The sequence below is a fragment of the Vombatus ursinus genome, unplaced genomic scaffold, assembly GCF_900497805.2.
Source record: "Vombatus ursinus unplaced genomic scaffold, bare-nosed wombat genome assembly UNPS02014794.1, whole genome shotgun sequence".
In the NCBI taxonomy this organism is placed as follows: Eukaryota; Metazoa; Chordata; class Mammalia; order Diprotodontia; family Vombatidae; genus Vombatus; species Vombatus ursinus.
This window is the reverse complement of record NW_020954572.1, coordinates 22801016-22818576: the sequence shown is the minus strand read 5'-3', so window position 1 is coordinate 22818576 and position 17561 is coordinate 22801016. Positions and strand designations below refer to the sequence as shown.

At 37.1% G+C, this 17561-nt stretch overlaps 1 protein-coding gene across 2 annotated transcripts in view; it reads right to left on the bottom strand.

Moving 5' to 3' along the window:
* Positions 1-17561, bottom strand: part of FSIP1 (fibrous sheath interacting protein 1) — a 263273-nt gene that overhangs the window by 222740 nt on the left and 22972 nt on the right. For both annotated transcript variants that reach the window (XM_027870093.1, XM_027870092.1), the window contains one exon: positions 15975-16068. In XM_027870093.1, the coding sequence (XP_027725894.1) occupies positions 15975-16068 (94 nt within the window). The remainder of the gene's footprint in view (positions 1-15974; positions 16069-17561) is intronic.

Below are 17561 nucleotides of genomic sequence, written 5' to 3'. Positions count from 1 at the left end.
CTAATCCCAGGCACTCCTTCCTACATGGCTATCAGGTTTCTTTATTTAATTACATCACTGTCCTTTTAATACAAGAAATGCATATTTAACATTTTTATCAATGACTTGGGTAAAGGCACAGACAGCATCCTTATCAAATTTGCAGATGATACAAAGTTAGAAGAGATAGCTAATACTATGAATGACAAAATCAGGAACCTAAAACATTTTGACTGGCTAGAAAATTGGGTAGAATCAAATAAGATGAAATTTAATAAGGATAAATTTAAAATCATACAAGTATAAGATAGGAAAAGCTAGATTATTAAGTATTAGTTCCTCTAAAATGATATGGGGATATTAGTTGATTATAAAACCAAATACGAATCAACATTCATATAGCAGGAAGTAAAACCTCATGTGATCTTGGGCGTAGCTCCCAAAAGTAAAAAGATGATCATTCTATTATGTTTTGATCTAGTCAGGCCACAGCTACATCACTGTGCTCAATTCTAGGCACCATATCAATAAGCTGGAGAACATCCAAAGGAGAACAATTGATTGGTGAAGGGCTTCAATTCTATTCCATATGAGAACCAATTTTTTTTTAAACTAGGAATGCTTAGCCTGGAGAAAAGAAATCTCAGGGAGGCCATGATGGCTGTCTTTGAATGTATGTCAAAGAGAAACCAAATTTTCTAGCATAGTCCCAGAGGGCAAAACCAGAAATGATGGATGGAATCGATGACTTAAATTTAGGGTTCATATCAAGTAAAACTCCTAATCATTTAAGTCAATCGATCAAGTATTTATTAAGTCACTACTGCGTTCCAGTGCTGTACTAGGCACTGGGGATAAAAAGACAAACAGTATCTGCCCTCAAGAAGCTTATATTCCATCAGGAAGACAACATATACACATATAAGTATATACTATACACACACACACAGTCACACACATATGGAGAAGGAAATGGCAGCTTTGCCAAGAAAACCCCATGGGCAGTGTGGTCCACAAGTACAAAGAATTAGACATGACTGAACAACAACAAATATACAAAATAAATAACAAGTAAATGCAAAGTCATTAGGAAAGGGTGCTAGCTGATGGGAAGATCAAGAAAGGCTTTGTATAGAAGTTGGTACTGGAGTTGAGTGTCAGAGCAAAGGAAGGATTCAGTGAAGTGCAGGTGAGAAGGAAGTATATTCAAGAAGGGGGACTGCCAGTACAAAGGCACTGAAATGAGAAACAGAAAGCTGTGGAACAGAGAGAAGACCAGTTTGCCTGGAAGACAAAGTGCAGGACATAAAATAACACGTGATGAGGTTGGAAAGATAGGCTGAGTCCAGGTTGTAAAGAGCTTCCAAAGATGGAAGAGTTTACATTTTGTCCTAGAGGCAGGCAATAGGAAGTAATGTGGTAGAGTGCCAGATGTGTACTTAAGGAAAATGACTTTGGCAATTACGTGGAAGATAGACTGGCATAGGGAGATGCTTGAGCCAGGGAGACCAATTTGAAGGCCTTCACCATAGTCCAGGCATGAGGTGGTGAGAGTGTGAATGATGATAACTGTGCACAGTGTGAAGGTGATAGATTGATGGGAAAAATATTGTGGAGACAGGAAATGGCAAGATTTTGCAAATAACTACATATATACATTGAGGGGGAGTAAAGCATTGAGGATAACATTGAGGTTAGAACCCTGAAACACTGGAAGAATAGAGGTACCTTCAAAAGAAAGAGGAAAGTTTGAAAGAGAAGCAAATTTGGGCAGAAAAGATAATGAATTCTGTTTTGAACATGGTGAACTTCAGATGTCTGTAAGAAATTCCAAATGGAAATCCAGTAGGTGATTGGTGACATAACCCTAGCTCTCAGCAGACAGAGTTATGCTGGATAGGTCAATCTGTGAGTCTTCTGCATAGAGAAGATAATTAAACCAATGGGACCAAATGGAATCATCCAGAGAGTGTACAGAGAGCAGAAGAGAACCCAGGACACAGTCTTGGGCAACACCCACAATTAGGGACATGATATGAGTGATGAGCCAACAGAGGAGACTAAGAAGTCGTCAGATAGAGAGCAGTACTTTCTCACTCAAAAGCTAGTGGACCATTTGTTGAGTATTATGGTTTGCATTTCATATGTGCATGGCATGGCTTCTAAAGCCCTTTCCAACTCTAAAAAATTATTTGATCCTCTGATCTGGGAAGTCTGTGGATGCTTCCCACCACCACAAGACACAAGCTGCCTGGATATCACAGTCCCATCAAGGAAGAAGAAAGAGAAGAGTCACAGGCTGCCACAATCTCCTCTCCCTAACACTCCCCATGCTCAACTCAGTCTCCCTTCCAACAAAGAGGAAGCTAAGGTGGGAAATTTAAAAGAGGGGCTGAGGAATGGCTAAACAAATAGTGATAAATGAATACAATGGAATATTACTGTGCTGGAAGAATCAAAGAACATGATGAACCAGAAAAGCATGGAAAAACCTATTGTTGTTGTTTGTCATTTTTCTGAAGAGGACCAGTGACATCACAGGATGATTTCTTGACTTTCCAGTGAATTGGATTTAAGTGAGGCAGAGTGACACAAAGTCATCAGCCTCACTCTCTCTTCCAGAAGTCCAATGACAAGACAACTGGCCATGAAGCAGTGGATGACCTTAGCATCTTCAATATCTAACCAAGCTCTAAGCTCTCCGCAGTACCTACTTTAGATGCCTTCATGGCCATTAGAATAAATTGTTCTCATCTGGCCATTCTGCCAGGGGAAGTCTACCTGGGGTAGACATTCCCCTAACTCACAGATGGTTTTGAGACTTGTTGATTACCCTCAACCTGGTTTAGCCCAAAATGGTTTTACCAGGGTATGGCTGCTGCACATGCTACAGCTTCTTGAAGTCACAAGTAGGAGTTGGGTGAAAGGTGGACACCAAACATGGATGAACAGCTCTGAAAAGAGGACTCAGTATGTCTTCATACCAGAGGTGCTAGTCCTCCCTGAACACCCTGTTATGTAATGTAAAGGAAGTCAAACCAGGAAAACAATATTCACAGTAACTGCAAGAAAAAGAGAATGAACTTCAACATCAAAACAATAGAAATTAAGGCCATAAAATTGTATTAAGGAAGATTGGCCCCTAAGAAGAGACATGAGAATATATCTTTTCCTGCACCTTTGCAACACCCTTTCAGGCTCTCACTGATTGGCCAACAATAGGCCCAGGCCAAGCCCCACTTGGTCATTGTTTGGGTCCTGATTGGCTCTGAGTGAATGTAAATAGGGTTTTGGCCAGAAACCGTGAGGGTCATTCCCTTCCCAGATTTTGTTTTTGGGGCTAGGTTAAAAAAAGGACATTCTCTGCCCTCATTTCTTACCTAGCCTTAATCACTGAAAGGGCATTGCCTCAGTCAAACTGAGACCTGGTAAAGACCTTGGCTTAAAAAGGCCAAGGTCTTCCACTGCATCCAGGGCCATCTCCAGTTGTCCTGATCTATATCTTGCCACTGGACTCTGATGTCTCTGGAGGAGAAAGTGAGGTTGATAACCTTGCACAGCCTTCCTCACTTAAATCCAGATCACTTCCATGTTATGGCATCCCCTCCCTGATGTCATGGGCCTCTTCGAGAACAAAGGACAAACAACAGCAGCAGCAACAACAACACTGTATATGACAATCTATATGTTGATTGCTTTTGCTCATCTTTTTAAAAATTCTTTATCATAAAGAATGGCTCTCGAGAATTGGGTAGAGCAATAGATAAGAGTGGGAAATGTAAGTGATGTAAAAACAAAAGATATCAATGAAAATCTATTCTTTAAAAATAAGAAGGACTCAGATTCTTAAAATCTAGCCGGTAGTGCAGATTCACTAGGAATCTTGCTCACTCCAATTTTATGTGTATATATATATATATGGAGAGAGAGAGAGAGAGATACGCACACACATATATATACACATACATACACATATATGAGATATTAGGATATTGGATATTAGTATATCTGAGAGAAGAGTTATATATAGGTATACATATACATATGTATATAAAACAATATTCTCTCAAATATACTAACTTCCCAATTCCTCAATCTACTAAATTTTCATGAGATATAATTCCCTAATAAATCCATTCAATTCCCTACATATATCTATTGAATCTTTCTTCCAACACTGTTCAATTCTGTAATTTCTTTCTTTTTCACCTAAGTGTCTGACTATTTCTGGGGCAGCTGGTGGTGCAATGGGTAGAGTTCTAGGCCTAGAGTCAGGAAGAAAGGAGTTCATATCTGGCCTAATACACTTAACTAGCTGTGTGACTTTGGGTAATTTACTAACTGTATGACTTTCCTAAACTGTAAAATGGGGCTAAATAACAAATGCTGTTTGTCTCAGCTTCTGCAACTATAAAATGAGGATAATAATAGCACCTATGTCCTAGGGTTGTTGTGACAACCAAATGAAATATTTGTAAATATTTGTACAGTGCCTGGCACATAGTAGGCACCATAAAAATGTTTATTCCCTTTCCTTTTCCTTATGTTCCAGCACTTAACACATGGTCTGGTATATAATAATAGGTGGTTAATAAATACTTGTTGACTTGACTTGGAAGGTGGAGTTTTGAAATCTCCTACTTCTGATGTTTTTCTATCTAGAGTCTTGGGCAATTCAGTTAACTTATTAAACACCCACTATGTTCCAAGCACTGTTCCAGGCACTGCACCAGCCACTGAAGATACAAATACAATAAATGAAGCAATTCCTTCTCACAAAGAGATCATAAAGGGGAGACAATAAGGACACGTATATGTGATGAATATATAGAGAATAAATATGAAGAGAATAAATTTTAAAACTACAAAAGTAGTTAAATACAAGGCAGTTTGAGATGGAAGGCACTATCACTTGGGAAAATCAGAAATAGCTTCATATAAAACTTAGTGCTTGAGCTACATCTGGGAGAGAGGGATTCTATGAGGCAGAAGTGAGGAGGGAATGTAGTCCATGAACAAGGGACCATCAGTACAACAGCACGGAAACAGGAGATGAAATTGTATGATTCTTCTCCATAAAATTTTGCAACTACAGATGGATGCTGCTCTTGTCCGCCCTATCACCCCTTGGCAATAATTATAGAATCACAAATTTAGAGCCAGAAGGGACCTTAAAGACCATCAGATCCAACCCCATCAATTTATAAATGAGGAAACTGAGAAACAGAGAGGTTAATAACTTGCTGAACCCAAGTCTTCCTGACTCCCAGCCAAGTGCCTATATATGAAATTGTGACTGGTGATTAAGGCAGTTTCTGTGTGCTTTCAGTCTCTTCATTTTGGCATTTGCTTGATATTACTTATAGGTCATATGGTTAATGTAATATAAACCTTAGAGCTCCAGAGGAACATGAGTAATTATGATCTGTTTCTGCATGTATGTTGTGGCTGGTGGTCACTCCTCTGAGAACAGTCAGAACATCCAGGAACATTGAGCAGTTTGAGGCCCTTGGACTGTTTGTGTGGGTCTACAATTGTATTGTGATACTCCTGAGTCTGGGCATTGATATTCACATTAATTTGGTCCCGGATTCAGCATAACAATGCATATACAACAACAATGCTGTCTAACAATGCTGTCTCCGCTCAGCATCTCCCCACTCCCTTTGGGCCCTTTGGGCCATGTATTCTGCCAAGAACATAGAAATATAACAACCATATACTAATGCCAGAACAAACTGTTTCCCAAGTTATTCCTATGAAATGAAAATTAGAATGAAAACCTATGAAAATATCTACCAAAGTTGAAACATAAAAATGCCTCTGCTCCGGATGATGTAAATAGTTTTTATATTGTTATAGGATCTAAGAGTTGTATCCCTTCAGACAATCCATGACTGATCACTTGATGGTATAAGCCAGGGGTGCTTAACTTGAATTCCATGAACTTGGAATTTTAGTATTTTGATAACTATATTTTAATTGAATTTGTTTCCTCTGTAGTCCTATATATTTTATTTTATGCATTTAAAAACATTATTCCAAGAAGAGGTCCATAGGTTTCACCAGACTGTCAAAGGGGTCCATAACACCAAAACAGTTCAGAGCCGCTGCTGCAGGCAAAGAAAGGAAGTAAAAGAAAGATGCCAGAGACTAAAAAGATAAAAACTTAAATATAAAACTAAACTTATTGACATAGGGTAAGCATGCATTATTTTAGATTTGTGGAGTGAACTGAAGTTAACTTTTCTATGAAGAAAGGGTTTCCCAATCAACTTAATTGAATAAATCAGACTGGTATGGAATGATATTTTAAGCTAATGAAAAGGAAAATGATTTTAGGGACTTCAGGTCATTAATTTTCAGCATGCAAATCATTTTACTGATTATTAATGAGTCTTAGTTATTCATTAAAACAAGCCCAGTAGTGCAAAACTTGGCAATATTTTCTGAGTGCTTAATTTAATTGAATTGCTACATGGAAAGTAATTAACTTGTACTTTTTTTTGAACCTTCAAAATCTGGTTTTCCATTAATTCAGGTAATGTGGTTCTCCATTAATTTCTCCACTTGGTCTGAATCAATAATGTTTTATTAATGTAATACCAAATGACAAATGTGAATGTGTCCATTGGAAGATTTGACTTTAAGATGGTATGAATAAGTGTCTTTATTTTAAACTCTAAAGAAAAACATCTTGTAATAGAATTTGAGAAATTTTACCTTCAAAGATATTGCAAATCTGTGATGATGGGTATGAACAAATCCCAAGCTAGTTAGTAGCAATATGGTATTGGAGAGAGTGCATTAGAGTCAGAGTCAGAGTCAAAGTAATGGGTCTCAAAACCTAACCCACTTGATGAATCTAGCTCCACTTACTATAAGCTATCTTATGACACTGAAAAAGTCACCTTGTTGGTATGCCATATACCCTAGGGGTCCATTCTCAAGGATCTTTCCCTTTCCCCTCAGACCAAAGGCCAATGGAAATACTTCCCCATAAAATGATAGTATACTTGCCCCACACTCTATGCTCCCTGGGCCTTAACGTCCTCCTCCGTAAAATGAAGTAGTTGGAATAAATGATCTCTAAGATCTCTTTCAGTTCCAAATAAAAAAATTCTAAACCAATATACAATATAACACAGACACTAGCTGACTATCTGGAGACCTTTGTTAAAAGGTCAGAGTTGAAACATTTCTATGAACAAATTGTGGTAGGAGCAGGGCCTGTTTTATGTATTATGACCAGTTTCCTTTTAAGAGGTCAGGGAGCCCCTTCTTGAGATTATCATTGGATTGGCTTCCTTCCCTGAAGCATAAAAGGCCCAGCCTATGGAAAATCGGTATAGGAGACTATAAAGGAATTCCTACTACCCTGGAGGAGACATCTTCCCTAACTGGCATGGTCAGTTGCCTCAGTAAATTCAGAGGTAGAGGGGAGTAGCCTGTTTTTAGCTGAGTTGGTATCTTTTAAACTGAGTTGTTTCCTTCTATCATGTTTATTATTAACAGTCATTTTTCAGTCATGTCCAACTCTTCATGACCCCATTTGGGGTTTCCTTGGCAGAGATGCTAGGGTGGTTTGCCATTTCCTTCTCCAGCTCATTTTACAGATGAGGAAACTGAGGCAAACAGAGTTAAGTGACTTGCCCAGAGTCACACAGCTAGTAAGTGTCTGAGACCAGGTTTGAACTCAGGAAGATGAGTCTTCCTGACTCTAGGCCCTACATTGTATCCACTATGCCACTTAGCTGCCTTTCTATCATAGTTAACACTACTAAAGTTGTTTTTATTGCATTTTATGGTCCATGGGCACCTTATTACATCCTACAACCCTATCACTATACTGGCCTAAGCCAGGCCTGACCCAGAATATAAACCTATTAGGCTCACCTCTTCTTCAAATAGTGAATCTTTACCTATGCAGGGAGAAAAGGAATTTCATTGCTAATAGGAAAACAGGACAAAGGTCACCAGTGCCATTCCAGCTCCTTTTCCAGGGACACATAGAATTATAAATTTAGAACTAGAAGGGATTTTAGGGGTCATCAAGTCCAATCCCCTTTTTTTACAGATGAGAAAACCCAAAGAGGTTAAATGACTTGTCTACAGTTATACAAGTCATAAGTAGTAGAGCTGGGATTCAAACCCAAGTCTTCTGACTTCAAATCCAGCATTTTTTTTTCCAGTGTACCATGACTCTGGGTCTTTTAAGTGAAGCTCCTGGGTGATTTGCAAGGACCATAACTCACCGAGTAAGACCTGAACAGAATACTGTCACTTGAATTTAAAAAGCCTATTGAATTTGAGCCTGAGGCAGAAACACACAGTTCAAAAGGCATATTTAATGCAGAAGGGACCCTCAAGCAGTCTGGTTCTGCCCAGATTACAAAGGTAGCTAAAGTAGACTATAGGGCTATAAGCTAAGAGATGTGATAAGGCCCCTTCCCTACAAGGAAGATGTCATAGAGCAGCTTCAATTCAATAGAAAAAAAACAAGCCAAAAATGGATACAAAGGTTTTGCACGAACAAAAACAATGCAGCCAAGATTAGAAGGAAAGCAGAAAGCTGAGAAACAATTTTTATAGTCAGTGTTTCTGACAAAGGACTCATTTCTAAAATATATAGAGAATTCAGTCAAATTTATAAGAATACAAGTCATTCTCCAATTGATAAATGGTCAAAGGATATGAACAGGCAGTTTTCAGATGAAGAAATTAAAGCTATCCATAATCATATGAAAAAATGTTCTAAATCACTATTGATTAGAGAAATGCAAATTAAAACAACTCTGAGGTATCACCTCACACCTATCAAATTGACTAACATGACAAAACAGGAAAATGATAAATGTTGGAGAAAATGTAGGACAATTGGCCCATTAAGCATTGTTGACAGAATTATGAACTAATCCAACCATCCTGGAGAGCAGTTTGGAACTATACCCAAAGGGCTAGAAAACTGTGCATACCCTTTGATTTAGCACTACCACTACTAGGTCTGTATCCCAAAGAGATCAAAGAAAAGGGAAAAGGACCCACATATACAAAAATATTTATAGCAGCTCTTTTTGTGGTGGCAAAGAATTGGAAATTAAGGGGATGTCCATCAATTGGGGAATGGCTGAACAAGTTGTGGTATCTGAATGCAATGGAATATTATTCTTCCATAAGAAATGATGAATAGGCAGATTTCAGAAAAACCAGGAAAAACTTACATGAACTAATACTGAGTGAAGTGAGCAGAACCATGAGAACACTGTACCCAGTAACAGCAACACTGTGGGATGATCAACTATGATAGACTTAGTTCTTCTCAGCAATACAATGATCCAAGACAATTCCAAAAGACTCATGATGGAAAATATCATCCACATCCAGAGAAAGAACTATGAAGTTTGAATGCAAATCAAAGCATAATATCTTCACTTTTTTGTGTTTTTTGTTTTTTTCCTTTCTTGTGGTTTTTCCCTTTCATTCTGATTCTTCTTTAACAACATGATTAATGTGGAAACGTGTTTAACATGATTATATATACATAACCTATATCAGATTGCTTGCTGTCTTGGGGAAGTGGGGGTAAAGAGGGGAGAAAAATTTGGAACTCAAAATTTTACAAAAGATGAATGTTGAAAAATGTCTTTACATGTAATTAGAAAAAAATAAAATACTATTAATGGAAAAAAAAGAGAAAAGAAAAAAAGCAAGCCATAGTAAAGAGTAGCAGAAGTTGTGCAGAGGGCCGCCCAGTGGAAATAGCAGCAACAGGCAATGCAATGAAATAACTGCTAAGGACTACCAGTAGGAAGAGCCCAGCATGATACAATGTCAGCTTATAGCTCCCAGCCATCTGGTATCACTGCACCACCAAAGTCAGGGATTCTACAGGGGGAAGTAGTAAGCAGTGGTGGTAGAGGAAGAATGGGGAAAAGGTTCAAGCCACGATGCAGACCCGGCAACAGGAATTGTTCTAATGATAATGTGTCCTCTCCCACACATACACCCTTTCTCACTAAAAATGTGGAAGTCTACAGGAGAAGTATCTCGATATATATAAAGAGTGGGGGTGTTGGTATTTATTTTGCTATGTTATCTAATTAAATTCATATTTTTGCATCGTTTATGTCTTCTCATGCTTGTCTAGAGGCAGGTAGGTGGCATAATAGAGACAGCACTAAGACAGCACTAAGCCTAAGAGTTCAGAAGACCCAAGTTCAAATCCTACCTCATTCACTTACTAGCAAGGCACTTTAAGCTCTTTCTGCCTCCATTTCCTCACCTGTAAAATAGGGATAATGAGGGCACCTACCTCAAAGAGTTGTGACAAGGATGAAAAGACATAATATATATAAAGTACTTTACAAATCTCAAAGTGCTGTATAAATATTGGTTATTATTTTATCATATCCATAGATTCTTACAGCATTATATTATTTCATTACATTCATGTGACATAGAGCACTGGACTTAGAGTCAAGAAGATATCGCTATCCTGCTTCTAACACTGATTAACTGTGTGACCCTGGACAACTCACTTACCTTCTGTTAGCTTCAGCTTCCTTGATTGTAAAATGGAGATAATAATAGCACCTACTTCACAGGATTGTTATGAGGATTAAATGAAATAACCTGTGTAAAATACTTTGCAAACTTGGAAGGGCTATATAAATGTGAGATATTATCATTATTATTATTATTACCAAAACTTGTTTGGCCATTCTTTAACTGGCGGTATATTTATTTCAAGTTTTCAACTTCTACAAAAAGTGCTACTGTGAATATTTTTATGTATATGGGGACTTTCTTTTTATCAATGACCTCTCCTGAGGTATGTGCCTAGCAGTGTAATCTTTGGATCAAAAGACACGAACATTTTAGTTACTTTCTTCACATAATTCAAGGTGTGGAATACTAGATAAAACATTATACCCTTTCATTTATTGGTTAGTTTTGCTAAACTGGTTTTTTCCCCCTTTTTTATTCTTTGTAATAAGATGACACTTTAGGAGGAGATACATTGGAAAATGTAAGTGATGTAAAAACAAAACATATCAATAAAATTATTATTTTTTAAGTGTGTCTCTTGCTCCAACCTGGAGTGTCTTTTGGTTGATCTGGTCAAAGAAAGTCCACTGAGAGCACATGAGCTATGGACTCTGATCCTTAAACCTGTGGTAGCTTTCAAGGACCCACCATTGGGCCATGGAGAGAGTCTACACTTCTATAAACTAGATGCAGCAGAAATCTAGAAAGAAACTTTGCTGTGTTTAGATTCTAATTGTACTTTTATTAAAAGCTCACAAATAATTATTCCCCACATCTGCATGTTAAAATTTTTCAGCAATGTTCACGCAGTATTTATATACTTATCCAAAATCCCAATGGCAAATTAGAGGCCATTATCTTTAGTTTATGAATCCCAAAAGGTATTTTAAAAATCAATTCACAAGATCCATATCAGACATTTTCCATTCATAGTTAACACTTTATTATCAGATCTAAGCATAACAGTGAAAAACATCTTATATTTAAAGTCAGAAGACCTGAGCTCAAGTCTTGGCTCTTGGCCATGTACTAGCCATGTGACCTTGGGAAAATCACAACTTCTCCTAAGCCTCAATTTTCTCATCATAGCAATAATTATACTGGCACTACCTACCTCACAGAGTTGTTGTGAGGAAAGGACTTTGTAAAGCATTGTATAAAGGTGAGATGTTACTATTTCTTAATAGCCAACCTAATAAGCCTCTCTGTGATTCACACAGTTAGAGCGGACAGGGACCTTCAAGACCCCTACAAAGGTTAAGTGACTTGCCCAAAGCTCTATAGGTAATAAGGATTTAAATCTAGGCACTATATTCCACACCAATGTTCTTTTTTAATACTGCACTTAGCCAGGCTCCCTGAGCAAAAAGGGAAACCTTTCTGCATTGGCTGGACTTGCCAGAGTATGCATTAGGAGCATAGGGTCACCTTCGATTTCATAATAGAGAATCCAAGTAGGATTTTTATGTCCAAACACCAAACATATGACAGAAAAGGTTTTGTTTTGCTTTTAGTGGGCTAAAATAAAGTTGGGAACTGCTATCCAGACACAGTCCATATGAGATATCATATAAAGCACCTGGCAAACCTTAGGGTACTATATAAATACCAGCTATTACCATTATTATTGTTGGAGCAATTCAATGGAAAGCTCTTGGATAGAATGTCAAGGAAAACTGCATAAGTCAAAGAAAAATATTCACTATAAGAACTACTTCATATGTCAAAAAGAAAAAGGGAAAGAAACTCTCAGGGTATCTTCTCTACTTTGCTCACGGCCAAATTATTCTTCAATTTTAGAGATTTTCAGAATTTTAATTTGATGCTGCCACCTGCTGGACAATGTTTATATACAAACCCTATACTAAAAGTATTAAGTTCTCCATCTTTTCACTGCAACAAGAATGAAAGATCATTCATGGTACTGTAAAATGTTTGGGGGTTTAAAATATCTATGTACTTTTCTTCATGTAAAAATACTTATGTGCATCAAAATGTAAAGGTTTAATTACACTGTTGTGATGTAAACAGCAGCAGGAAATTTCAGCAAAGACTACCTCCTAGAGAAAGGAATAAATTGTTCCACAAAGGTTCTCATTAAAACCTAACAGTCAGCAGAACAATTATCATTCTCCATAGGGGTGAACCAATCAGAGCTAATGCAATGCAATCAGGACAGCCACTGGAGAAAGTAGAGGGTCAAAAGGAATGAGGTTCAAGAAAGGCCTCACCTATAAAAGCTGAAGATGAACAAAATAAATATCTTTCCCCATAGTCCTTACCAATGACTCTATTTTCACATTTTGTCCCAAATCTCATCCAATCTACAGCAAGCTGAGCATTTTAGACCTAAGTTTACTTACCTTTAAATAAGAAATGCAGAGGCTACAATTCAAAAGAGCTTTTCTGGGCAGCAGGTAGCTCTCTGAGACCTCTGATTTCAACCTTTTGAATATTATAGTCATCTAGAAGGCTGACACAAGTCATGTGGCTCATCTGGTAACTGAGATTGCAAACGTAGCTCAAAAGGCACATAAATGTGAAGACCACTGATTTAAACTAAATACAAATGCCACTCTTTTTTTAATCATCAAAAAACATGCATATTTTATGGATTGCCCCCTTGTGATTTGAAAAAAAACAGAAATTAACATTATTGTGAAAACTGTGACTGAAAATGTTTAAAATGAGTTCACTATAGCACTCCTTCCATAAGGATCTGTCTGTCTTTAGGATACCATCCTAGACAGTATGCAGGAAATAGTTAATGGCCTTTAAAAAAGTTTTCTTTCTTTATTGTGAACTTGACAAGATCAACAAACATAAATATTTTCATATATGTACAAAGAAGAGAAAAAGAAGATTATATATTAAACCTTAAATCTCTTGGGTTCTTTAAGTATATATTGAGTTTTACACTATAATGTGAGTACTTCCCTGATTGTCTATGTCCCCTTCTAAACTTCCTCCTGCTCACCTTTGTGTATTCTTTAATATTTTATTGATTTTCTTTTTCTCTTGTCTTTTCTTTTTTTGTGGGGGAGGAGGGGAGAGAGAAACATTACTATCACTACTCCCTCCCCCACCTTTCAAGAGATGGTTGCCAATTAGATAAAGAAGTAAACAGTTAAGTCCTGTTTCTAAACTAGAAATTATGGCATCTTATTAAAATTCTGCATGTCATTACTGTCATGGTCCAGATTTCTTGCTTGGAGTAAAAGGGTTCATCTACATCACAGACTTGGAAGAAACCTCAAGAGGTCATGCTTTCCAACCACTAGCCTTTAGGCACATTATCCTTCTCCATTGCCCTGTTAAGTGTTCAAGCAGTAAAAAAGTAAAAGCTATATGGGGAGCTATGTGGTGCAGTGAATAGAGGTGGGAGGCCTGAAGTCAAGAAGCCCTCAGTTCAAAACTTAGTTGCGGTGTGACCCTGAACAAGTCACTTAACCCTGTTTGCCTCCGCTTCCTCATCTGTAAAATAAGCTGGAGAAGGAAACAGTAAATCACTCCAGTATCTTTGCCAAGAAACTCTCAAACGGGGTCATAAAGAGTCAGACATGCCTGAACAAGAACAATAGGTTTGCAGATTTTTTTAATGTGTTGTATAGCCTTTCTTTTAAATTAGTACAACACACAGACTGCTAAAAAACAAAGTCTCTCAAATTAAAATTTGGTATTTAAGACCAATTGGTTATCATGCTGAGAGAAAAAAAAACCAGTATTTTAGTATTTCAAATGGCCTAACAACAATAGCAAATTCAATTTCAGTGTGACACATTCTAGAATAAAATGTACCAACCATACTTCACTGATTTAAAGGAAGCCTTTCTGACAAAGTCTAAATCCCCATTACCCAAAGAGCTCTTGAAACATCACTTTTCTATGTAGCAAGCTTCATTCAAGGTTAATCTAGTCCACAGTTGCTTCAAGAGGATATCCCCATGCAGGGACTATCAATCTGGGGTCTACAGACTCCTATGGATAGACTGCAGGAAGGCTGTGAACTTGGATGGGAAAAATTTTACATCTTTATTTTCATAATTTCTAGCTGAAATTTAGTATTCTCTGCTATTGTAAACATAGGCAGTAGTAGCCTTCATAATATCATTAAATAATAAAATGTAATTATTAACTTGACTATTTAACGAATTAATAAAGAAGCACATGTTGCTTTGTAGCAAATTTGTTTTTTAATATTTTACAAACTGCATTTTAACATAATTGGTTTTCTTTGCAATCCTATGTATTTTAAGTCGGGTATTTTAAAAACATGATTCTGAGAAGGGTTCCAAAGGCTTTATCTAACTGCCAAATATCCATGACACAAAAAAGGTAAAGAAATCTCTAACCCAGAGGGATTCAAAGAGTCTGAAATTACTCAACAAAAATGTAGCAAGAGTCTACTTTGATCATGGTGCCTTGCTAGAGGCTGGGAATACAGAGATAAAGATGATACATTCCCTAGCCTCAAGGAGCTTACATTCAACTGGAATTAGTCTTGGATATTCTACAAGGCTGGAGTTTCACTGTGGAGATGAGAAGCTAATCATCAAAGAACCAGAGTAAACCAAAGGAACTATAACAGGGCCATTGCTCTGCACAGACAAAGAAGATGGCTGCCCGCTTCTGCGAAATCACTGGAGGAAAGCTTTAAAGGGATCCTTGCCCCCAAGTTATCAAACTACGTCCTAAAATTCCTGCAGTGAGAGTCAACAGACTAAGGCATTGTGTCTCCAGAAGGTCCTGTTAAAATAGAAATATGTTAAAGGAATTATTCTATTAACAGGATTAATCATATCGGCTAACCTCGGAAAGGAGAATCCTAAGGGACCAGAGTGGTAGCAAGGGGAGCTAACAAACGAAGTGTACAACTTGGTGGGGTACTTCAGCGGTGAGTCCCAAGTAATGAGCCAACTTAAATACACAGGATGTCTAGGTAAAGGAGGCCCCCAATAGAAAAGAGAAGTGCACGAGAGAAATAATCGTGAAGATTTACATAGCTCCTTAAGGCTGACAAAGCTCTTTCCTTACAACAAAGCTGTGAGATAAGTGGTACAAGAATTATGTCCTTATTTTATAGATGAGGAAAATGGCGATATGAGTTTGCCCATAATTACAAAGCATGTATCTAAGGTGAAACTCAAAGCAAGGCCTCCTGACTAAAGCTCTATTCACTGTATGGACCACATTGTCTCACTGAGATGTCACAGAAGGACTATTTCTCCTGCTTCCCAATTTTGCATACTGATATCTCCGGCTCCTTAGACATTACAGTGAACCGGGATCTTGGTGATCCTGAACAATTTATGCTAATGTAACAACTATTTCCCTAAAGAAGAGCTGAATCATCACTCGTTCATTTTTTAGTCTAGTTAACGTATATATTTGAGCAAATACATTTCTTCTACAAAACTTTTTTTTTCAAAGTCATCGCTCTTACTCACCAGTTGTCTCTTCTGAAGAAGTAGCCAAAGTCACAAATTTTTTGGTATTTTCTATCTCCTCATTACTCTCTATAGCATCAAAATTTTTGATAATCTAATGAAAGAAGGAGAGAGTCTGAATATAGGAAAGAAATGGGGTGATTATACTCATTTTATTTAAAAATAATAGCAATGTTTCCAGAATGGCTCAGAAAATGAAGAAAGTACAGTCCTTTTTTAAACTCAATTAACTAAAAATGTTCTAAATATTCCTTGTTCTAGTAATTTTTCTGCCATTATAAAATCTTATGCCAGTGATTTCAGATGGAGGCAAGTATATTTCTCTCATTATATAATTACAATCCTTTTTACCAACTATGACCTTTGCAGGTCAAGTAAATAATTTCTTCATCCTGCCTGAAGTTGCCTATGGCTAATGAATAACCTAGAGGTACACTATTTGATTGGAATTCCAAACATTTCATGGTTTGAAAAATTACAGAATATTTACATGCAACCATTGACCAAATCCTATTCTAGGCTGGCTGAAATTCACAGAAAATCAATGATAATAAATGAAAATAAATAACTGACTAGGTTCATCTGTTAAAATATACCATTTACCTTGCCCAATTATACATTTGTTACTTTCATGTACTGTAGGTAATCCCTTCTACTCCTGCTCTAAAGAAAATATTAGCTTTCAAAAATTTTTTATTAATTTTATTATTTTTAGTGAAACCAGTCAAGTGATCTAGGAGAACTTCTTCAAAAATAATTCAGTCTATTACTATAATATCACATTGTTTCTTCTTCTGACCTAAGGAGTTATCTCCCTGAAATGCATAAGTCCAGATCAGAAGCAATAAGCGGAAAAAAGTAAGCATCAGTATTATGGAGAAATTACAGAGCATGAGGTCCTGAGAATGTAAAAAAAAAAAAGTCAAATCAATGAGTATTTATTGAACACCTACTTCATGACCAACACTGTGCTAAGTACTGTGAGAGAAACAGAAGAAAGTTAACGTTCTTTTCCTTAAGGACATTAGAGTCTAAATAAGAATGAAAGGCCAAGATTATTCTATAACTGAAGATTTAGATGAAAAGAAAAACAATAAAGGTTAGAATGTCCAAGTGGAAATGTCCAGGACATATGGGCTTAGAACTTGGGTGAGAGGTCAAGACTGGAGCAAAAGATCTAATGGTTGAAGCCTCCATATGGATGGATGGCATTCAGAATATCACCCACCCACATCATGAATCGAAAAACAGAGACAAGGATGAAGTCTATGCTTCTATTTTGTCCTGACTATGACTCTAATCCTAGTTCCTCTTGATATCTTAGAAATCTGACATCTAACCTCTGACCCCACAATTCAAACTATGTTCCTAAACCCTATCCCTAGCCCCAATAGTTAATTACCAAACACTACAAAGTCATATGTTCTGGGAATATGAAGTGAACTCACACAATAAGCATCATCTCTGAAGACTCAAATCACAAATAACAAGGATTTACTCTGAAAGTCAATGATAAGCTACATTCTTTCAGAAATAAATACAAAACATATGCTTCAATGAATTTATGATCTCATTGATGTGAGTACC